Genomic DNA, 24,210 nt, shown 5'->3' on the forward strand with positions numbered 1-24,210 from the left:
AGTGGCCAGTATCGGGGTCCTGCCTTAGTTTCAATCGGAAATGTACCCAAAGACCCATGTTTTAAAGCTCACTGTATCATTCAGGAAATCTTCTGGGAGATGGTGATAACTTTAAGAGATGGGAACTAGTTGAGGGAAGTTATGTCATTGGGGGTGTGCTTCTGAAGAGGATAAATTGGCTCCTAATCCTGTTTCCTGGCTGCCATGAGGTAAGTGCTTCCCTCAGTCATGTGCTCCCACCGTAAGGTACTGCCTCACCACTGTGGACTGGACCCTCCCAAACGGTGAGCCCACATGAACTCTCCTTCTCTCTGTCTCTGACTTCCTCTTTTGGTGGTGTTGGGGATTGAACCCTGGCTGCTCTACCACTGAGCTACATTCGCAGCTCTTTTCTTTTTCTTTTTAAAATCAGGCTTTTTTCTCCCATGCCTTTTCATTTTTAAAGACAGGGTGCTGCTAAGCTGCCAAGGGTGGCCTCAAATTTAGAATCTTTTCATCTCAGCCTTGGGGGTAGCTGGGATTTCAGGATAAGGCACCATCCCAGCCACTTTTTCTCTTGTTAAGTCAGTTTATCTCAGGACTTTGTTTCAGTAATGGGAAGCTAACACCGGCCCCAAACTGCTTCTCCTTGTTCTTGCGTCAGGAATGAGAAGCACCTGCTGTGGGATTGCATTAATTTGCTCTGGCTTGATCCTGGTCATGGAGTACGATTCTCATTCTTTGAGGAAGATTCATGCTCTTCCCTCTCCCACCCTACCCCACCCCACCCCTTTTGGGGAAAGTCTGAGCTTTCCTTTCCTGACATCCACCAGACTTGTCCACTGAGTTGTCCTCCAGGTGCCTCCCTTCCAGCAGAGGGTGTGAGAAGTGATGCTCAATTCTAGCATGCATGAGCAGCACCCTTCTCAATCAGTCCCCACCGTCCATTTTTTTTTCCACTTTAGATTTGCCTCTTCTAGTATCATATAAACAGAATCATACATTATGTATTTCTCTTAAAAGAAATTCCTAAGGGGGAAAAAAGTACCTATGAAACAGAATAATATAAAGACAACATCTGGAATCAGAAAATAATTCAGTCATGGAATAGGTATTTATTATTATAAGAACCTCTTGACTATGGCTACATAGCAGAGGCCTCACAGAGATGGAGCCAGGCATGCACACTCACCACATGCCCCAGAGAGGGACTTAATCCAGTCGGGGAGTAGTGTCCATTCAAGGGAGGTTTATCTTTTGACTTCAGAATCTGTCTTAAACAGCCAAGGCTCTGTCTGTAGAATCTTATAATTCAAAATGATTTGTACTAAAAAGGCAACTTTATAGAATAGATACAAGGAAAATTTTCTAAATAAGAGACTAAAAGGTGCAAACTGAAATGATTAAAGATTCTATTTTCCTCTAGTTTGAGTTGATATAACTTTGAATGTATTTGGTATTGTTTTCAAAACACAATGTGCTTTTTGTTCCACAAATAATAGAAGCTTTAGAAGCTCCAAATGGTAACACAAGTTTTGATCTACTTGGACTTCTCTTCACCTTAGTTTTCTCAAGACATATAAAACCTCTTTTATCTCCTAGTCTAGGATCAGTGAAACCAGGGATACTTTACCACTGAGCTACATCCCCAGCCTTTATTTTGAGACAGGGTTTCACTAAATTGCCCAGGCTGACCTTGAAATTTTTTTTTTTACTCTAATTTGTTATGTATGACGGCAGAACGCATTACAATTCATATTACACATATAGAGCACAATTTTTCATCTTTGGTTGTACGCAGTTACACTATTCGTGTCTTCATACATGTACTTAGGGTAATGATGTCCATCTCATTCCACCATCTTTCCTAACCCCATGCCCCCTCCTTTTACCTCCCTCCCCTTGAGCTTTTGATCATTCTGCCTCAGCCTCCCGAGTTGCCGGGATTACAGGTGTGCACTACTACACCTGGCTAATTTCTTTTTTACTCATTACTTTCATATTTTACACACAAATTACAAATGGAAGATACTGGGTTCCAATGTTTTTTTCCCAGTTTTCCTTACGCTGTCCTTCTCAAAACTCTTAAGCTGGGTGTGGTGGCTCAGGAGGCTGAGGCAGAAGGATCACAAGACTTGCCTCAGCAACTTCAGACCCTGTGTGAAAAAATAAAAAAGGGTGGAGGATGCAGCTCAGTGATAAAGTGCCCCTGGGTTCAATCCCCAGTACCAAAATAAATAAATAAAAATTTAAAATACTCTTATCAATCACAATTATTTAATGGAGACGCAAGGAGTGATTAATTCAAGAAAACCTAGAAGTTTTAGTCACTCATTGCCCAGAAAAGTCTAACAGTGCTAAAGAAAATTCTGAGATTTCTTCCACCAAGAGAAAGGAGAAAGCTACTTACCATAAACCACCTATTATTAGATATGACTACCCTTGAAAGAGCAGTTAGTACTATCTGAAACAAATAGGAAGCATCTCAATGTAGCTAAAAGCATTTTTTTTTTTCCCAAAAGTGCACTCTTTGTAAGGAACAAGTAACTGCTTTGCCCACAAGTTTCACCTAATCTGTTTTACTTCTGGTGATGTTGAAGAGTAGAGCTAATAAGGGATTTGCCCTAAAGCAGTTAAATCACTGGAGACTGGTGCAGTGGGGCAAGCTGGGAATCCCAGCTACTCAGGAGGCTGAGGGGGGAGGATTCCAAAATTGAGGCTTATTTAGGGAGGCCATGTCTGAATAAAAGCATGTTGGGGATTATTAAGTCAGTGGGACAGTGCTTGCCTAGCATGTGCAAGGCCCTGGGTCTGATCCCTAGCACTACAAAAACAACAAAAAAGACAAGATTCTTAGTAGTAAAGCTATGTAGAAAATTAACTTGCGTGGACTTCCTCCTGACCAAACAAGAAGGGATAAATGTTCATTTTACCAGCATTCCTCAGGTGAACTGCTAAAAGACAAGACAGTGTGCTAAATGCTTTACCAATAGATCAATAAACTACCACAAAAAAGAAAGTGTTAATAGTAAGAAATGAATCACAAATCACCAAATAGGATGGGCTTAAAAAACAAACTTTATTCCAATTACCGCAAAAAGTATGTTAACTCTGAAACATTTAACAGATTTGAATTTAACTTATAGTCATATAACTCAAAACAGCAAAGTGTTTGTGTGCTTAACTGCTTTTAATAACAAAACTTTAAGAGGGAACAGACCCCCACAAAATTTGGGAGCTATTTAGGCAAGCAAATATTAAGCAAAAAGCATTAAAAGCTAAAAATCCTCAAATTTAGAGAGAATGCCATTCAAGTCTTCAATATACATTTATTTGCACATGAAAAAACAAAGATTTTAATATAAAGGAAACCGAGTCTGAGTGCTTACCCTTTGTTCCAGTACCATCTCCCGCCTTGCCTTCATTTTCCGACTCCCACACCACAGTACTTCACCTGTATTGCCCTGCTGTTGGTTGAACATGATTGGCTTCCTGGAAGCAAGCCCTCCAGATCCCACATATACCCTGTCTGCGGCTCAGTATTCCCTTAGAGGTTTGCACAGCCTTACATGAGTATTATCACTGTTGTTGAGCTTGGGAATTTCAGGCATCCAAACGTAAGTTTATATACATAAGTTTTATTGCACAGGTCACAATGTATAGCAGGTGATTATATAATCAACCATGAGTCAAGATGAACATTTGATTATTTAGACAAAAACATCAACTTTGTCCCCTACTACAAAAGAACAAGACATAAGATTTGCTACCATACAAAGGCTGTGTTTGCTCTGTGGTGCAGTCCTGAGGGCTTGTACCACTTGAAGTATGTTAAATGCAGAATTCATAACATTTCTGGAGGCATCAAACAGGGAGCATAGGACACAAAACCTCAAGTGTCTTATACTCATGAGCTGCCTGTGCCATGTATGTAACAGAAAGGCCACTTAAAGCTCTTCAGATAGTTATTCAATCATGTTTGCCTTTTAAAAATGATTAGCACAACAGTTCACACTGAAGGTAAAAACAGTAGTTAGAATTTCTTAAGTACACATTTTGACTTAAAGTTCAGATAAAGCTGTTGGCTACAAGTTCTGAATTGACAAATTAAAAAAAAAAGTCTAGGAAAACACAAAACCATTTCTGGTAATGTGTTTGCAGTTTGGTCTTCAAGAGCTGTAAAAATGACAAGTTTAAAAATGAGTTAAAACCATTAACAATGTTATTTTTAAATGTCACGCTTGAGACACCAAAAAAAACAAAGCACTTTCAATTCTCGTATCACTTTTATTTCACAAAAGTGCTTTACAACTTAAATCTCTCCCGTGTGGAGTGTAAAGACAAAAAGGCTCACAGAATGGAGGCCCCGGAGGTGTCTTCAAGGCCAGGGGCTGCTCCATGTGCAGAGCACCTCTGCTCACACGTGACTGGGGGTCAGGAGTGTCGTCTCCATTCACTTCTGAAACTCCCTTTAAATCCTGACTCAGTAGGCCAAGGGAAGCTATTTAAAATTTATTTGGTGTCAAGTTCTTGCTTTCTGAAATCCTCACATCTGTACCTTGGTCTCTGAACTGCTGTATCTACCACAAAAATATGAAGCAGAGCTGCTGTAAAGCTTTTTAAATCCATTACTGCCTTGCAAATATTTAATGTGCTCCCTAACCCTTCACAGTTGGAAGGATGGTCACCTGATTTAACCAGCCACACTGTGTTTAGAGGTAAATGACTGTTTGGACTATAAGTCCACAAAAACTTTTGAGTAAGCTTCTAGATGAGGCCCTGATTTATTTTGGTTGGTATGTGCACATATTACCCAGAAAAATGAAAAATTTGTATCAAAAAACCTTTCAAAGTAGGTTGGGAGCGGGGGAGGCGGGTGAGAAGCGTAGCTCAGTGGCAGAGTTCTTGTGTAGCAGGCACAAGGTCCTGGGTTTCATCCCCAGCATTGCAAAAAACCAAAGCAAACCCCCTCCCCCAAACCCACCCACTTCTTCATGTCATATATTGGGAGGCAAAAGCTATATAATATTTACAGATGGATTTTTTTAAGGATTCATAAGCTACTTCTCTAGAATGTTCCTTATGTTTCATTAGTCTTTCAACTGATCCTAGAGTCATTTTGTTTCATCTACCTCGAAAAAAAGTTCTAATATTTCCTGGTTCTTTTAACAAATAACTTATCTGTTAAATAAGGTACGAGTATGTTGTCGGGCCAATACCAAGCTCTAAAATTCAAAATAAGCCTTCTAATGTCTTTATTTAGATCATATGCTCTTAAATTATTTTGTTTTAATGTCACACTGGTAGAACTAGTTCCCCAAATGCCCAAATCCTAAGATGTCCCTATTTCCAAAAGTAAAATAAAGACTACTAATACCATGGAGCAAAATCTATCCTGAGCTTCCCCATTGAGCCCTGTAACATTTAGAAAGCAGGAAAAAAAAAAGGGGAGGGGGATCAGCTAATATGGAAGTGTTTATCTTTTATGGAAGTGTTTATCTTTTAAAAGTAGTTTCAAGAGACCAGGATGCTTGAATATGATATATTACTACTCAAGGGGGGAAAACCGTCAAAGCCCTCTGCTAAGTTGGCACCAATAATATTAAAGAAACCAAGATAAAAGAGTGTGATCCATATGCATTTATGACCTCTTAATAGCATGAAATATTTATAGTCCTCCATCTTTTAGCAAAGAAATCAGTAAAATTAACACAAGGATATTTTGGAAGGGCTTAAGATCATAGTCAGAATTAAAGAGAAAACTTTCAAAGCTAGAAAGCAAAACTTTCATTAGCTGCTTGATTCTACCACATCTAAACTGGCAGTTTGGACAATCACGATCCAACAGGTGCTTAGTTTCAAAACTAACACCAACAATTCATCATGAAACACCTACACCTAATTAGCTGTTCTTCTCTGTTCTGTTCCTTTGTCTACCACATAAACAAACTGGAGTTCAATGAAGACTACCCTTTGCAAGTGCTCCTGAAAGCCAAGAAGCAAGAAATGGAGTAACAAAGTGAGCCTGAGAAGTCCCAGGGCCCTAGAGCATTCTCTCTGGCTGGTCACAGGCATTCATGTTTCAATAACGAAGTCTTCAGGCTGTTCTGGAAAAAAAGAATCATATCTTCACTGTTTGGTTACCCTGTGAAAGGTCACCAGACAGAAGCTATTTACCAGACAATAAGCCTAAAGCTCTTGGGTAATGACAAAAACAACAAAAAACCCTTAAATTTTCCTACTGAAACTTTTTATTGTTTATTTTTGTTGTTGAGGCTTAAGGAAATTAACTTTGCCCATAATTCATTCAGCCTGGACTTAGTGACACCAACTTATATTTGAGCCAATTAGGAATAAGATCAAACTACATTCTTAGGTCTATTTAGTTAATACATGGCACTTCACCAACGACTTTTCTCATATAACCTTTAACAAGAACTCATAAGTAGCATTGATTATCCCCCAAGAGATGAGAGATCGATGGTAATTCAAATGGGCACCTCTGAAAAGATTTGTCAATTTTCTGTCCCGTTCAAGCCAGATTGTTTTGAAAACCTTGGGGAAAGACTGAAATTCTCCACCAATCTGAGACTGTATTCGAGTTTTTACAACATTAACTGGAAAAAACAAGAATCCCAACATGGCACCCAGTAGACCTCCACAGATAAAGTCATTGACCAAATGAGCACTGTGAGTCGTTGCAGTAGGCAGGTGCTCCTTAATGGGACCCCGAAGACCAAAGAAAAGGACATTGCTGGATCCATTACGGAATAGAATGGGCACCAAACCTCGATAATACTCTCCAATTCCATGGCACTTCAGTGCCCTGAAAGCCTGATAAGTGTTTGTGAACTTGTCATGATGCTTGTGGTCTTGAAGCAATGTCTGAACTCTTTCCAATGGAGTGAAAATGGCTTCTGTTGTCCCTGCAAGTACTGCCGCCACGCCACGGGTTGCAAACTCTGGGGCACTGACGTGCTTTTGGAGAAGGGAAGACAAATCCTCATACAGACCAAACATAAGTGCCAGGGTGGTGGTTTTCTGCATTAATGGCGGAAGGATTCCACGATACAAGTTTCTAAATCCATCCCTCCTCAACTGAAGCACTGCATCCCGGGTTTTGATTCCATAGAGCTGCTGCCGAAAAAGGATCTTCTGAATGGGAAATGTGATGGCTACATTGTTGAAAGCTGCGCAGCAGCCACATAAGTAATGCTTCATCTCACCAACATTTGTAATGTGAGGTGAGATGTCTTGTTTTGAAGATGTAAGGATTGGTGGTCTCTTTTCATGAGCTTCTGAATCCATCATGTTGCTTAAGGTCTCTCTTCTTCATGAAGGATTTTTTTTAACCTACAAATAAAAAATGATAATGGGTAAATTTTTTTTTGTGGTGCTGGGGATGGAACCCAGAAACTTGTGCATACCAGGCAAGTGCTCTACCACTGAATTATGCCTCTAGTCCAAGGGAAAACCTTTTCATGGAGAGACAAACACATGGAATTTCTCTTTAATCCCTCCTCCAATTTATGAACCATATGTTTTCCCTTTTAGACTAGGCAAGTAGTTCACATAAATTTTTTTTCATTATCATGTTAATTTAGAACATATGAATGGAATTCAGTGTGATAATTCAGTACACTATACTATATATCAGCAATTCTTTAAAGTATTTTCAGAAGACCCCTGGCCAAGTGCTATAGCACACGCCTATAATCCTAGCTAGTTGGGAGATAGGAAGACCAAGTTCAAGGTCAGCCTCCGCAACTTAGTGTGACCCTGTCTCAAAAAATAACTAGGGATGGAGGTATAGCTCAGTAGTAGAGCACCCATGGGTTCTATTCCCACTATGTGGGAAAAGGGGAGGCTCTTTGGGATTCACAATAATAATTTTTAAGAGTGGAACCAGGCACTGCGGTTGCGGCTTAGTGGTAAAGCACTTGCCTAGCATGTGTAAGGCACTGGATTCGATTCTCTTATGTAAATAAATAAATGAATCAAATTAAAGTCCACCAACATCTAAAAACACATTAAAGAAAAAAGAGGGGAGCCAGGCACAGTGGTCACATGACTTGGGAGGCTGAGGAAGGCCAGCATCAGCAACTTTGTGAGATACCATCTCAAAATAAAAAATTAAAAGGGCTGGGGATGTAGCTCAGTTCAATTTCTAGTACTAAAAACAAACAAACAAACAAATAAATAAAAATAGTGTAAAGGATCCTGAGACCAAAATAGTTCAAGCACCACTGAACTACTTCCTAACTATTGGCTGTACTAAACAATGGTATATCTCTATTATTTTACTGAAATAAACTCAAAGTCTCCCCATGGTAGTTAATACAGTAAAATGTGCATGCATGCATTCTATTCATACTTAGAGTTATTTAGTACCTTTGAACTTGGCCCGCTGGCAAGTATTAGAGATTCAAAGACAAGAAATTCACAAACTAATAGAAGAACCTGCCAATGTAAACAATTACAAAGCAGTGCAATATCTTCTATGATAAATATGTGCTGTTGGACACATGAGGTACAAATGCTGGGAGGTGGAGAGATGTGGAAAATGAGGTCACAGAAGGCCTGCAGGCTGTACTACATTTTTACATTATTTAATTTTCAAAACAACTCTATATTATTTTCTCAGTTTTACAAAAAACAAAATGAAACAAAATAAACCTCCCCCCCAAAACAAAAATCAACATTTTCCATTGTTCAAGGTATACCTAGTAACTGGTGGGGCCAGCATTTTGAAATGAAGTCTGACTCCAGGGCTCATATGCCTACTACCACACCACAGACTGCAATGACTGTGGGAGGCTGCCTTGGATAAGAGGCAAGTAGACCAGAGAGTGCAAGGATCTGAAGTCTAAACATAGGCTTGCTTACTGAGTGGCACCAAGGCAAAGTTCTACCCCTGTAACACATCTGCTTTCATAAAATACAAGCAAGCTCTTTGCTTCCAGTCATCGAAATCTGATTTTTCCAGCTGGGGATGTGGCTTAAGCGGTAGCGCGCTCGCCTGGCATGCATGCAGCCCGGGTTCGATCCTCAGCACCACATACCAACAAAGATGTTGTGTCCGTCGAAAACTAAGAAAAATAAATATTAAAAAAATTCTCTCTCTCTCTCTCTCTCAAAAAAAATTCTCTCTCAAAAAAAAAATCTGATTTTTTCCAAATAGAAAACAAAAACAAAAGATTCAAATTGGATTATCCAGAACAATTCCTACATTGCAAGTGTGGTCCTGGAAACTGTATTTAGGGATGACATGGTCATTTTATTATACTTTAGATATATCAGGCTAAATATTTTAAAATTGACTTTAATTCCTTAACAGTAAGTCACCACACTTACTATGACTATTAAGTAAGTCAATTTAAAAATGAACAAAGGGGGCTGGGGATATAGCTCAGTTGGTACCGTGCTTGCCTTGCACAAACAAGGCCCAGGGTTCCATTCCCAGCACCACAAAACACAAACAAAAAAGGACTTCAACAGACATTTCTCTGAAGATAATGTACAAAATGACCAATAAGCATATGAGAAGATGCTCAATGTCAGTGATCAGAGAAATGCAAATTAAGACCACAAGACAGTATCACCTCATACCTATGAAGGTGGCTACTACTGCAAAACCAAAGAACAACAATAGAAACAGAAAGTAACAAGTGCTGACAGGGATGTGAAGCTGGAATGCTCAGACACCCTTAATGGGACTGCAAAATACAACTGCTATGGAAAACAGCATCCTGCACCTGGGTATCCAAAATAACAAAGCAGAGCCATAAAGACCATGCACATCCACATTTAGAGCAGCTCTACTTAAGAACCCAGAGGCAAGGACTGGGGTTAGGGCTCAGTGGTAGAGCACTTGCCTAGCACATGTGAGGCACTGGATTCGATCCTCAGCACCATATAAAAATAAATAAATAAAATAAAGGCATTGAAGTTCACCTAAAACTAAAAAATATCAAAAAAAAAAAAAAAAAAAAAAAGGAACCCAGAGGTGAAGGCATCCAAGCCACATACAAGGGCTTCCACGAGAAACAGAGTCAGATACCTCATCAAGATATTTGTCTTAGGACAAAAAACTATAAAGTGCCTTTTGTTTTTCCCTCCAAATACTACACATGTGCCGCTGTGAACTGTGAAACATTCAGGACTAAAGGTACAGAGAAATGTGATCATAGTCAAGCAGAGTGTGTAGCTGAAGCAGACAAAAAACCAGCAGCAGCTCTTGAAAGCTGACATCCACAGGAGCCACAGTCCACAACAAAGTCCACAACACACAACCACGATTTCCCTTCTAAGAATAAAGCTTAGGGAAATAATTACTTACATAAGATTTATGCAAAGATTTACCCCTAACATCATGATAACGCTTTCTTGTTGTTTTTGGAACTGGGGATTAACCCAGAGGCACTCTACCACTGGGCCACATCCCCAGGCATTTTTAAAATTTTGAGACAGTGTCATGCTCAGTTGCCCAGGCTGGTCTCAAACCTGTGATCCTCCTGCCTCAGTCTCCTGAGTGTCAGAGATTACAGGAATGTGCCACAGTATCAGGCATAACAGTGCTTTTAATAGCAAATTCTGAATAAAAATTAAATGCTCAACAGTAAAGGACCCACTGCATAAATGAAGATGTATCTACATGACGGGTATTGAGAGCCTTCTCAACGGGCATATTATATGATCATAAATCAAAGTATTTGGGGCTGGGATTGTGGCTCAGTGGTAGAGCACTCGTCTAGCACGCATGAGGCCCTGGGTTCAATCCTCAGCACCACATAAAAATAAATAAAATAAAGGTATTGTGTCCAATTACTTCTAAAAAGTAACAAAAAAAATCAAAATATTTAATGTGAATCAAAACTACTCTAAGATTTCATCCCACTCCAGTCAGAATGGCAATTATCAAGAATACAAGCAATAATAAGTGTTGGCAAGGATATGGGGAAAAGGTACACTCAATACATTGCTGGTGGCACTGCAAATTGGTTAACTATTATGGAAAGCAGTATGGAGATTCCTTAGAAAACTTGGAATGGGGGCTGGGGATGTGGCTCAAGCGGTAGCACGCTCGCCTGCCATGCGTGTGGCCCCCGGATTCCATCCTCAGCACCACATACAAAAAAACCCAAAAAAACAGGGGTTGGGGATGTGGCTCAAGCAGTAGCGTGCTCGCCTGGCATGTGTGCGGCCCGGGTTCGATCCTCAGCACCACATACAACAAAGATGTTGTGTCTGCCGAGAACTAAAAAAATAAATAAATAAATATTAAAATTAAAAAAAAAAAAAACAAAAAAACAAAGATGTTGTGTCTGCCAATAACTAAGAAATAAATATTTAAGAAAAAGGAAAAAAAAAAAAAAAAGAAAACTTGGAATGGAACCACCATTTGACCCAGCTAACCCACTCCTCGGTCTATACCCAAAGAACTTAAAATCAGCATACCAGTGACACAGCCACATCAATGTTCATAGCAGCTCAATTCACAATAGCTAAACTGTGGAACCAACCTAGATGCTCTTCAACAGATGGATGGATAAACTGTGGTACATATACACAATAGAATATTACTCAGCATTAAAAGAGAATAAAATTAAGGCATTTGCAGGAAAATGGATGGAGGTGGAGAATAACATGCTAAGTGAAGTAAGCCAATCCCAAAAAACCAAACAAGGAATGTTCTCTCTGATAAGTGGATGCTGACCCATCATGAGGGAGAGGGAGTGTGGGGGAGAATGGAGGAACTTTAACTGGGCAAAGGGGAGGGAGAGGAAGGTAGGGGGCAAGGGGGCACGAAAGATGGTGGAATTAGATGAACATCATTACCCTAGGTACACATATGACTGCACATGTGGTGAGACTCTACATCATCTACAACCAGAGAAATGAAAAGTTGTGCTCCATTTGTGTACAATGAATTGAAATACACATGTATTATAAATTATGACAAATTTTTTTTAAAGAGAGAGTGAGAGAGAGGGAGGGACAGAGAGAGAGAGAGAGAGAGAGAGAGAGAGAGAGAGAGAGAGAGAGAGAATTTTAATATTTTTTTTTCTTAGTTTTTGGCGGACACAACATCTTTGTTGGTATGTGGTGCTGAGGATCGAACCCAGGCTGCACGCATGCCAGGCGAGCACGCTACCGCTTGAGCCACATCCCCAGCCCCAAATTATGACAAATTTTTAAAAATAAAAATAAATACATGAAAAAAAGCATTTAAGGTTCAGAATATTATTACGTGTTTAATGTTGCTTATGGAATTTAAATAAGTCCTTTATTCAAGGAATAAACAATGTTACAGAAAAAAGCAAAATAAAACTTTTTATCGACATGTAACAGTACTAAGGCACAATCCTATGTATTTTTTTTAAATATTTATTTTTTACAACTACAATATTTTTTAAATATTTATTTTTTACAACTAATATTTAGTTGTAGTTGGACTCAATATCTTTATTTATTTATTTTTATATGGTGCTGAGGATCGAACCCAGGGCTTCACACATACTAGGCAAGTGCTCTACCACTGAGCCACAACCCCAGCCCACAATCCTATTTTTAAATCAAAATTTACATACACAAAAAGGCTAAAGTGAGTGGTTTATCTATATTTTCTAATTTCACAGTAATACTATATTTTCCTGTTTTACATTTTTCAGTGTAAATTAAATTTGCCTTGGTCTATTCAACTGTTTTCAAAAGTTAAAACAGTAACAATAATGGTCTAATGCTGGGGCTGGGGTTGGGGCTGAGAGGTAGCGCACTTGCCTGGCATGTATGAGGCACTGGGTTCGATTCTCAGTACCACATATGAATAAATAATAACAACAACAATAATAATGGTCTAATGAGGACAAGAAAAAGCCAACAGTGATAGACGTGAGAAAATTACAAAGTGGCCTAAGGCAAATTGTTTTACCCTTCTGAGCCTCAGTTTCCATATTTATAAATTAGAATACCATCCCCTCTGCAAGATTAGAGTGAAAATTAGATGAAGAGAATGCGTATCAGATGCCTCTTTCAGAGAGATTAAGATAAGCAAGTAATTAGACTACAAGGTGACAAGAATCACAGAAACATGCACAAGGTATCCAAGGCCCAGAGAGGGCTCTCAGCAGTCTGGTGGGTGGCAGGCAGGAGAGGGCCTCCGGCTTGGCCTTGAAAGCTGAGTAAGGCACATAATGGGAGAGCACATTCTGGTCAACAATGGCACAGGCTGAGGCACAGGTCCTGTGTCAAGGGATCAACAGTATCGCATATTTGAAAAATTACTTATGTATGCTCTGCACAACGTAGGTGGGAGGACAGGCAGCTGATGAGAAAGAAGAAGCAGGCTAGGACCTGTGTCATGGGAGACCCTCAGAAAAATCCCAAGACCATCCTCAATCACATGTGAAGCAAATGGAACATACCTTTCTTAGGTAGGTTACACCAAGATCTGTGTGCCTTTTCCAAGACAGATGATATTAAGAAAATGTAAACATCTGTACCATGTGTGTTCCAGAGCCTCTGTTTAGAGTTTGAGCAGGCTTGCTGAACACTTCTATTAGAAAAGATAAACTCTTCTTTTTAATACACAAGAATTGGTAACTTTTTAATATACAGACAAAAACAAATTAGAAAATTAATAGAAGTCTTTTAATCCTGAGAATTATGACTGAGTATCCTTGCACAACCCTCTAAGGTAATAAAAGCAGGAAACTTTTGTCCACTAAATGTCACCAGGTTGTTCCTAGAGAAATGCACAGTGACAGGATTCAAACCTTTCACTAAACACTCTGATGACCAGGTGAGCTGTGGCTCTAAGCTCTAAAGTCCAAAAATTTTGTTCACTTGAACAAAATTTTTGTTTTGACAAGTTGCTTCACTGCAATTTGAACAGAAAAATTATTTGTAATTTTCGCTTGTACCAAATTAGTTAGATCATGAGGTCACTATGTTTAATACAGAGATGCCAGTTTCCTTGGAGTTGAGCTGCTTGTAGATCCAACAATAAAAAATGAACCATTTGAATAAAAATTCATAAAAGAAATGTGTTAAGTGATTAGAAAAAAGCTGCATATCAATTAAACTCACAGACACTCCCTCCTGGAGTGGGCTCACTGGCCCACTCGTCTTTAGCAATCAAACCGACTGAGACCACTCTCACTCCACCTCTTATTTTTGGCCCTCTTCCAATCTAGCTATCATTTTAAAAATAAGCAAAAAGAACATACTATTAAGCAAAAAAAAAAAAAAGGAAAGCACACACATTATAGGATCGAGGATCAGCAAAGGGGTGCCTGAGAGCTCTGCATGGCTGCACTCTATCAAAAGAATGCTCTGTACACCACTGATCCTCCTGTATAACCACTGTTTCTTGTTCCTCTTTGTTTGGGCCTTTAAACAATACAGCAATGGGCAACCTTGTACCTAAACCATGATGAATGCACTCTTTTACATTTCAATTTTTTTGAATAAAATACTGCATTTTTCCTTTTTATTCACCATTTAAGTTTCTTAAGCTTTCGTTTATGGTGCCCATTCTCCTGCAAGCACTTCTCCCCCCTGATTTGTAAATGTCTTTGTCTATGAAGAAAATCAAACCTAGGTATATTAATAAAAGAATTGCAAATCCTTTTCTCTCTTTGTATCATTTTTGTGGTATTAACAAAATACTTTATTTTTAGATTTTATGGCCTCTGTAGGCCTTCATTACTCCAAAAAATTATAAACAAGTAACCTAGGCTTTCTTCTACAGTTTCTATGGTTTCATTTATCAACTGCACTGATCTCTCTCTAACTTTCAATGGAAGGAGTAAGGCAAAGATAACAAAGTGCAAAACATTATCAACCAAACTTTTCTTAGTGGCTTGCATAACCTAAATACCCAGGATTTGCATTTATTTTTGAACTCCATTCTTCTCTACCATTGGCCTACTCTTCATTCTCCAACACTAATCTATTTTAGCTAACTGTGATGTCCAAATGTATCTCTTTATTCCAAGACTCCCCTTCCATGCTTCAAAGAATTATCACTGCTTTCCTGCTTTTCCAGAACTTCAGTGTATTTCATTGTATTCCTCCCAAAAAATCTGTTAGTGTTTTATAGTGGAGGTGGCTGTAAAGTATAGATTTTTAAAATGATCACCTTTTAAAAACTGCATCTTATTCCAGGTAAACAGCCTCAGCAACTTAGTGAGACCTATCTCAAAATTAAAAAAGGGCTGGGGATGTAACTCACTGATAAAGTGCCCTTGGGTTCACTTCCTCAATACCAACCCCTTCCCCAAAATAAAAATCTTTCTTACATCTTTTCACAAACCTTATAGCACTTATTCTCTTGACTATATCTTACATATGGATACTGTTATCAATATTTGCTTCCTTCTATTAATTTCCTTTCTTTCCTTTCCTTTTCTGTGGGTACCAGGTATTAAATCCATGGGTGCTCTCTCTACCACTTACCTATAACTAGTCCTTTTCAATTTTTTTTTTTTTTTTTTTTTTGGCCTGGGGGGAGGAGGAACTAGGGATTGCCCCTTTCTTCTTCTTCTTCTTCTTTTTTTTTTAATCCTGAGACAGGGTCTCCCTAAATTGCTTAGGGCCTTGCTAAATTGCTGAGACTGGCCTCAAACCTTCAATCCTCCTGCCTCAGTCTCTCGAGTGGCTGGGATTACAGGCATGCACAACCACACCCAGTGTCCTTTTTAATTTTGAGACAGGTTGTCACTAACTTGCCCAGGCTGACCTCCAATGTGCAATCCTCCTGCCTTGGCCTCCCAAGTTTTGGGGATTACAAGTATGTGCCATAATACTTGGCTCCTTCTATTAATTTTCTAATTTGTTTTTGTCTGTATATTAAAAAGTTACCAATTCTTGTGTATTAAGGTTAGAACAACCCACTTACTAAATCCTCTATTTCTCACCTTTTTATAGGTCTGTTTTAGTTTCCATAATATAAAAAATAAAATTGCAAATAATTTTGACTTTTCTTTTGTAATACATATCTTTTTCCTGGACTGACAAATACTTCCTAAACAAAGTTATAAATATAGTGAACATCCTTTTATTTGCCTTGACATTTGTAAGAAGACTCAGAAATGAACAGTAAGCATGACACTGGCTTTTGGTTTGAGAAACAGGAAGTCTTATTATCTATTATTCAAGTCCTGTAAATCACTATGACATGGGAAAAACAGTCACTGATAACTGACCCATATGAATTTATTCCTTCTCAAGCATCCCTGTTTATCATTTATCTTTAGGATTATGTTACAAACAAGAAGTGAAGGATGTCTTCTCAGTGCTATAATTTAACATCATCTGAAAGATTATGCTTAGAAAACCCAAAACCTGCCAGGCATAGTGGCATACACCTATAGTCCCAGCTTTTGAAGGGTGAGGCAGGAGGATCACAAGTTTACGGCCAGCCTCAGCAATTTAGTGAGACAAAATAAAAAAGGGTCAAGATGGCCAGGCATAGTGGTGCATGCCTATAATCCCAGTGGCTCAGGAGGCTGAGGCAGGAGGATCACGAATTCAAAGGCAGACTCGGCAACTTAGGTAGGCACTAAGTAACTTAGCAAGACCCTGTCTCTAAATAAAAAATGGCTGGGGATGCGGCTCGGTGGTAATAATGTAACCCTGGGGTCAATCCCAGTAAAGGTGGGGGCAGACTACAAAATTTTATTCTATACTGAAAAAAAATTAGTTTTTTTTCCTATATTAAAACATTATCAGGGGCTGGGGATGTGGCTCAAGTGGTAACGTGCTCGCCTGGCATGCGCGGGGTGCTGGGTTCGATTCTCAGTACCACATAAAAATAAAATAAAGATGTTGTGTCCACCAAAAACTGAAAAATAAATATTAAAAAATTCTCTCTCTTTAAAAAAATTATTAAAAAAACCCATATTAGTATAGCGGCAATTGTAACTTAGGCCCCTATCTCTACTATTTACTGTGAGTTTTATTTGCCATTGAAAATGGATTCTGTTGTTTGTGGTGGCTCATGCCTATAATCCTAGTGACTCCCAGCCTGGACAATTATATTGAGACCCTGCCTCAAAATATAAATTTAAATTGGGCGTGTGTGTAGCTCAGTGGTAGAGCACCCAGGGGTCAATCCCTAGTATCACTAAAAAAGAAAAAAAGATTTCCATTTTTTCCGAGTTACTAATGATCAACTAACAATGATCTGATAAAGAGTATACTGGGCACACTTGTAATCCCAGCTGGGGATGTGGCTCAAGTGGTAGTGCGCTCGCCTGGCATGCGTGCGGTCCGGGTTCGATCCTCAGCACCACATACAAACAAAGATGTTGTGTCTGCCGAGAACTGAAAATAAATATTTAAAAAATTCTCTCTCTCTTTTAAAAAATAAATAAATAAATAAGATGTAGGACACAGAGCCATTATAACATATAAGAGCCTTTGGAATCTACTACTTGCTTGGGTTCAAATCCCAGCTCTATCATAATCTACTGAGCTGACAAGTGTTCTTTATGACTTAACTTCCTTGTTTATAAGATAGGCAAGGTACCTAGCTAGCTCGTGGGCTGGCTTAATTGAGTAAATACAGAGAAAGCACCCAGGAGTATAGTCTGAAGTATAGTAAGCACTCAGCAAGTATGAACTATTGCTATTGTTCTTTCCTGAAGTATTTATTTAATGTATGGATATTCCTTGACTTATGATGGGATTATATCCTGATGAGCCCATTATAAACTGAAAATATCCTAAGTTGGAAACTTCATTTACTTACTTATTTTTGGTGCCAGGGATTGAACTCAGGGCTCCCCTCATGATAAGCACATTCTCTACCATTGAGCTATACCTCCAGCCCCCGAAAATACATCTAATATGCCTAACCTACCAGTTCAGCAACACAAAGTACTGTTGGTTTACCCTTATGAATGCATGGCTGGCTGGGAGCTGTGGCTCACTGCTGATGCTTTGCAACTTAAAGTACAAAAAAAGGGCAAAATAGGGCTGACGTTGTGGCTCAGTGGTAGTGCGCTCGCTTAGCAAGCAAGAGGTCCTGGGTTCAGTGCTCAGCACCACATAAAAAAACAAATAAAGGTATTGTGTCCAAATACAACTAAAAAATGAATATTTAAAAAAAAGGGCAAAATAATAAGTTGAACTGTTATAAGTCAGACTCTGTATTATGTAATCACTCCTAGAATATGGGGATGAATCCTACTTGGCTATGGCAAAAAAAAATTAAATATATATATATTTATTTTTTAAACTGGGGATTGAAACCCAGGGGTACTTTACCACTAAGCTACATCCCTAGCCATTATTTTGAGACAGGGTCTCAAAAAGTTAGTGAGGGTCTCGCTAAATTGCTTGAATTTGTGATCCTCCTGCCTCAGCCTTCAGAATTGCTGGAATTACAGGCATATACTACCCTACCTGGCTTGGCAAAATACATTTTCAATGTTTTATTAAATAACATTTGATAATTTTTTTCTTTTTTTGGTGCTGAGGATCAAATTCAAGGCCTGTGCATAGTAATCAAGCACTCTACCACCAAGTTATATTCGTAGCCTGCCATCTGCTAGTGTATTACTTTAAAATCACAATACTATTTACAAAAGATCAAGCCTTCAATTTTACAGCTATCATCACATCAAGTTCCAGCATCAGTGTTCTACTGGCTTTTTAAAAAGAACCTGAGATTTTTCCTTCTTTATCCTGTGGAACAATTTAAATCTTATCAAAACTATCTTGTCCCTAGGAAGTTTGAAAAAATTACCTGTGACACCAGATGAGCCTCGTGGTGTGAGGGATGCTAGCTTTTTGGCAACTTTCCCAATTTCTTCCATTGTTACTGGTTTATCAGGTTCGTTCTTCTGGAGTCAATTTTGATAACTGGATTCCCTTTAAATAAGTAAAGTAAAAAATAAAAATAAACTCTGGTTTGATTTCTGTAGTCTTATTAAGCACTGGCTATTTTTAAAAAATATTTCTAACCATGTGTATTTTTATTTCCTTTTCATTGAGAACAATCAGTTTATCTGATATGTACCTCTTCCACCCCCAGCAAAGAACCAGCTCTTCAATAATCAATTTTATTATTTTTCAGAGTTTTTTTTTTTTTTTTTTTTTTTTAAAGAGAGAGTGAGAGAGAGAGGGGGACAGAGAGAGAATTTTAACATTTATTTATTTTTTCTTAGTTCTCGGCGGACACAACATCTTTGTTGGTATGTGGTGCTTCTGAGAATCGAACCCGGGCCGCACGCATGCTAGGCGAGCGCGCTACTGCTTGAGCCACATCCCCAGCCCCTTTTTCAGAGTTTTTAAAAAATATTTTTAGTTGTAAATGAACACATGTGGTACTGAGGATAGAACCCAGTGCCTGACACATGCGAGGCAAGTGCTCTACCACTGAACGACAACCCCAGCCTTATTTTTCAGTTTTTAAATTTGCTTTTCCTTTTCCTTACTTCCTTCACATGCTTTGTCTGGGTTTTCTTCTAATTTCTAAGATTAGACGGTTATTCTAATTTATTCTGCATTTTCATAATTTAAGTGGTTTTAGAAAAAAAATTTTATAAACAGAATACCTTTAATTTATGTGTTTATTTTTATGTGGTGCTAAGATCAAGCTCAGTGCCTCATACATGCTAGGCAAGTGCTCTACCACCGTGCCATAACTCTAGCCCCAATTTGAGTGTTTAATAAGACTATGCATTTTCTTTTGAGCAAAAAGCTCTACTATTTTTTAAGATTCTCTGCAATACTCTGCATTTTATTCTAGTTGTTTCTATGTGTTCTAAAATCTTGTTTGCTCATTTAGTGTTGTTATATGCAAAAAAAATGATATTAAAAAAGAATAGTGGTGGGTGGCACACGCCTCTAATCCCAGCTGCCTTGGAAGCTGAAACAGGAGGATTTCAAGTTCAAAGCCAGCCTCGGCAATTCAGCAAGGCCCTATGCAACTTAGACCCTGTCTCTAAATAAAATACAAAAAAAGGGCTGGGAATGTGGCTCAGTGGTAAAGGTACCAGAATATCATCTAACCTCTTTGTTAATGCAGCAAGGTTTTGTGACTTAATATGACCAAATTTAAGAAAATGTTCTATAGATGAGAAGTATGCCAGGGTACTGAGTTTGATAATAATTAACCACTTTGTCTACAACAGCCTTACTTTTTCACTGTTTCAGCTGACAGGCATGAGTTAAAAACTATTTTTTTTTTTTTTTTTTTGGTATCAGGGATTGAACCCACGGGGGCTATACTACTGAGCCCCTTTTTATATTTTATTCTCAGACAGTGCCTTGCTGAGTTGGTTACAGCCTTGCTAAGTTGCTGAGGCTGGCCTCGAACTTGATATATTCCTGCCTCAGCCTTCGTTAAAAACTCTTACTAGTGGGCTGGAGTAGTGGCTCAGCGGTAGAGTGCTTGCCTAGCATGTGTGAGGCCCTGGGTTCGATCCTTAGCACCACATAAAAAAATAAATAAATAAAACAAAGGTATTGTGTCCAACTACAACATATATATATATATATATATATATATATAAAACAAAAACAAAAAACTCATACTAGTACTATACTTACCAATTTAAGATTAACCAATATTTAAAAAACTGAAACTTAGCATAAAAAAGAACAGCAAAGAAATTTGCTATTCTTTAGGGTTCACAATTAAAGTTAAAATATAATAAAATAAAAACAAAAATATTCAATGTACAAGATTGATCAATATTTTAACAACTTACGAATGTTAAAAACACTTCATTTTGACATACTGAATACATAACTTTCTCACATGTACACGCACACTCTCTCAATTTTGTATGTGTTGCTGGGGATCAAATCCAAAGCCTTGTGCATGCCAGGAAAACACACTCCCATGGAACTACATCCCCACGCCCAATATACTTTGAATTCTAAAGTCATCACCTAGAAGCTATTTTGTACATGTTTCTGGAAGATACCAACCAAGTTATCTGTGTGCTTCAACAATAAGAATTTTGTCCACATTTATTTTTCATTTTTACTGGAATGGAACTTGTGTTACTTCACAAAATTTTGCAAATTAAAGTTACTCCATCCAGTTTGACATGACTCTAATAATGGGGACTTGTTACTAAACAAGCAAAACTATGGTTAAGAGAAGCTAGCCAGTCATTTACTGACCACTGTATCAAATAAATTTTAAGACCATTACCATAGATTTAAATTCTCATATTTGAAAAAAAAATGGCTTAAGGCTCTGGAGGCTGAGGCAGGAAGATCATAAGTTCAAAGCCAGACTTATCAACTTGCAAGACTGTCTGAAAAAATGAAAAGGGCTGGCAATGTAAGTCAGTGGTTAAGCGCCCCTGAGTTTAATACCTGATACCAAAATAAAATAAAATAAAAGCAAATAAATAAAAACTAGGCCTAGATGGAAAGAGGAATGTTATGAAAACCTCCGGGACTTCACAGATTTAAAGCTTTTCCTCCACTCAGTGCAGTGGCATATGCCCGTTATTCCAGCTACATGGGGAGCTGAGGCAAGAGGACCCAGAGGACAAGTTTGAGGGTAGTCTGGGTAATTTAGTAGTCCGTGTCTCAAAATTAAAACTTCATGAAAAAGGGTTGGGGATGTAGCTCAGTAGTGGTACCTTCCTGGGTTCATCAGCAGGGCTGGAGAGGTTTTTCTCTCCTTTCATCCTAACACCAGGATGGCTTGAATAGGTTCTTAATTTAGCAACAGAAAGAGTGTGCACAGTATTCTATAGCAACAGAGTTTAGAACTTAGCATGCATACTATGTTGTGAACAGTTTAATTTCTTTGCTAGGTTGATCTGTGTTTAAATTCCTTAACGTGGATAGTAATCCTTTGCAATTTATTGCAAAATTTATTTACCATAACTTTACCATTGTTCGTTACCTGAACCACTCAACCTATCTTAACGTAAAGAAGCAAAGTTAATGAACTTGACTTTCAACTGCCAAGGTTAAACTTCTGTGGCTAAAGAAACAGTGTAAAGTTTAGCCACTGTAATTTACAGTTCACGTGGATACAAATGACCCAGAAGTGATCCCAGTATAAAGGTCTATGTGCAAAAAGACACCCTGGGCAGAGGGTGACTATGATTCTCCAAGGATGTGAATTCCCACTAGTCAGCAGGTTTGAGACAGCATTCAGAACAAGGTCAGATTGGGTTCTAGTCCTAATTATGACAGTATTTTGCCACTATATGTACAAAACAATGTTTATGACTTTAAAATCCACTGATCTGAGTTTACTTTCACCTAGCAAATGAGAGATCAGACGTGTCAAGGTAAACAGCATGTTATTTTCCAGGTAAACAGCATATTATTTTTCCCCTGAGATGCCCTAAGGATGACTCCAGGTCCAAAACCTCTAACCTGTGACATGGAACCACAATGGGACATGAAGTGTCTAGCACATCTGATTCCGTGTAATCCTTACAATGCAAAGGCCCAGGAAGCTCCAAATGGCAAGGTCACTATTCACGTATTTTAAGGGCTTTTGTTTCACAGATTGCAGGTAGAGAAACAGAAGGTGGAACTAAGACCAACTGGGTAGAACTGTAAGGCATAAAATAAAGGTTATGCCAAAGGGGTAAAAGAGCGAGCCGCTGACATGCTTCAGCTAGCCAAACTTAACAGTAAATAATCAGTAGAGAGACTAACAATTAACACACCCATCCCCAAAAGCCTTGGTAAACTGTTTTCTTCGTACAACGCGATGCAATATGGTGTCTAAGAAAAAGCATTCTCCAGGCGTCCATTTCCCCAATCTCTGAATAGGGGGGAGCGGGCAAGCAAGATCACCAGGATCTCCTCGGTCTCTGGAACTCCAGAGTCTGGGGTCCGGTGGTGAGAATGCCGGAATCCCTGCCTCCAGAGGCGGTGGGTGGATGCCCTTCCGCGGGTGCCCGCGCTGGCCACCCCCGGGCGCCGGCGATGCACGGCCCCTCCCCGCCCAGCGGTTCCCAAGTCCCGGGAGAGGAACCTCCTCAGCCTGAGAGCGCCCAAGAGAACGAACGCGCCGAGCCTTCGCGCCGATGGTCACTACGCTGCCCCGGCGCCCGCAGAGGTCCAGGAGGGCCGGAGAGCCAGGGACCAAGAGGGCTCGGATCTGGGCCCGTAGCGCGGGGCTTGGGAAGTCCGCGAGGGAGACGCAGTGCGCGCGCGCAAAGCAAGGCCAAGTCCCCACGGTGGCGGCCGCCTCCTCGACCCTTTTTCATGCAGTTCCTCCTTCTGTTCAGATGCCGAGCGTAGCCCGGGGTTCCCCATCCCATTCCCGTACTTACCATGGCTGCGGGCACCGGGCCCCACGCCCCGAGCCACCGGCCCGCAGGACCGCGGCGAGCGAGCCCGCGAGCCAGCGCCCGCGCAGGCGCAGACCTCGACCAATCTGTGGGGCGGGGCGAGGCGGGGAGCGCTGCGCGCCGTTCCGATCACGTGAGAGGGACACCGCCTCTCCCTAAGCCCGCGCGTTGCTGTAAGACGCGGGTGTATCTCTCCGGCTGCGGTCCGCGCGGTTTGAGGGGCTCGTCGTCTCGCCTATAGTTAAACTGTGAGGCTCCGCTAGCCGGGGTGTTTTGCCTTGGTGCTGTACGGTGGCCTCACTGTGCCAGAAACAACAACGCGTTCCCTAGTGTGCGGGAGGAGCCTGGTGATCCTTCATTGGGGGTGGCAAGCGCGTGCGTGGAAGGTCCGACAGTGCCCGTCTGGGCGGCTAGCGCTTTGTATCCTTGGTTAGATGTGCTCAAACCTTCGGGTGCATTTTGTCAGCTACTCCATACGGCAGTTCACAAAACACCGTTGTTGTTGTTGTTAAATATACTTTAGGATATGCAAGTCACTATTAAACCCTTTTTCCTTTGACCCTCACACAACTTGTGGGGTCTTGGAGTTAGATGTCCTGGGTCAGAGTGGTATCCCTGGCCCTTCCTAGGAGTGACCTTGGTCAAGTCACTGGTACCTGAACGCCTGAACGCGTCCCTTGGCCATCATAAATGATTCTTACTGGAAATAATGGTCTAATTCATAAGCTGGAAAGCACACCACAGATATGAGGAGTTGTAGGACACAAGCCAGCTTGAAGAGAGAGAGCACCAGGCAGCTTATCAAATGGGTGAAGAGCATGCACTGTACTTGGGGCACACCTGGGGATGGTAGCAGGCACTATGGGCGTGCAGAAGAGGACCAGGACCCCAAGGTGACCACACGACTGGCCCTTCTTCATACTTCCCCTCCTTCCAG

General features: G+C 39.9%; 1 protein-coding gene across 4 annotated transcripts; it reads right to left on the bottom strand.

The window, feature by feature from the left end:
• Positions 1 to 3,039: 3,039 nt before the first annotated feature.
• Slc25a51 (solute carrier family 25 member 51) lies at positions 3,040 to 23,567 on the bottom strand. Of its 4 annotated transcripts, XM_078047842.1 has the most exons (4): positions 23,256 to 23,557; positions 18,734 to 18,858; positions 13,404 to 13,534; positions 3,040 to 7,332 (listed from the first exon to the last, which is right to left on the bottom strand). In XM_078047842.1, the coding sequence occupies exon 4, from the start codon at positions 7,288 to 7,290 to the stop codon at positions 6,397 to 6,399; it is 894 nt and encodes a 297-aa protein (XP_077903968.1). In that variant the 5' UTR covers positions 7,291 to 7,332; positions 13,404 to 13,534; positions 18,734 to 18,858; positions 23,256 to 23,557; the 3' UTR covers positions 3,040 to 6,396. The 4 variants fall into 4 exon arrangements, 3 of the variants coding, with proteins under 3 accessions (XP_077903968.1, XP_077903967.1, XP_040142003.2); XM_078047841.1 differs by lacking the exon at positions 13,404 to 13,534 and having other exon boundaries at positions 23,256 to 23,555; XR_013438181.1 differs by lacking the exons at positions 3,040 to 7,332; positions 13,404 to 13,534 and adding an exon at positions 14,618 to 15,091 and having other exon boundaries at positions 23,256 to 23,567.
• Between the last annotated feature and the right edge of the window lie 643 nt (positions 23,568 to 24,210).

This window comes from Ictidomys tridecemlineatus, chromosome 4 (assembly GCF_052094955.1).
Source record: "Ictidomys tridecemlineatus isolate mIctTri1 chromosome 4, mIctTri1.hap1, whole genome shotgun sequence".
Classification (NCBI taxonomy): Eukaryota; Metazoa; Chordata; class Mammalia; order Rodentia; family Sciuridae; genus Ictidomys; species Ictidomys tridecemlineatus.

Bases quoted from the DNA above. Each gene is read 5' to 3' on its own strand.
- Slc25a51 (XM_040286069.2), bottom strand. From the start codon at position 7,290: ATGATGGATTCAGAAGCTCATGAAAAGAGACCACCAATCCTTACATCT.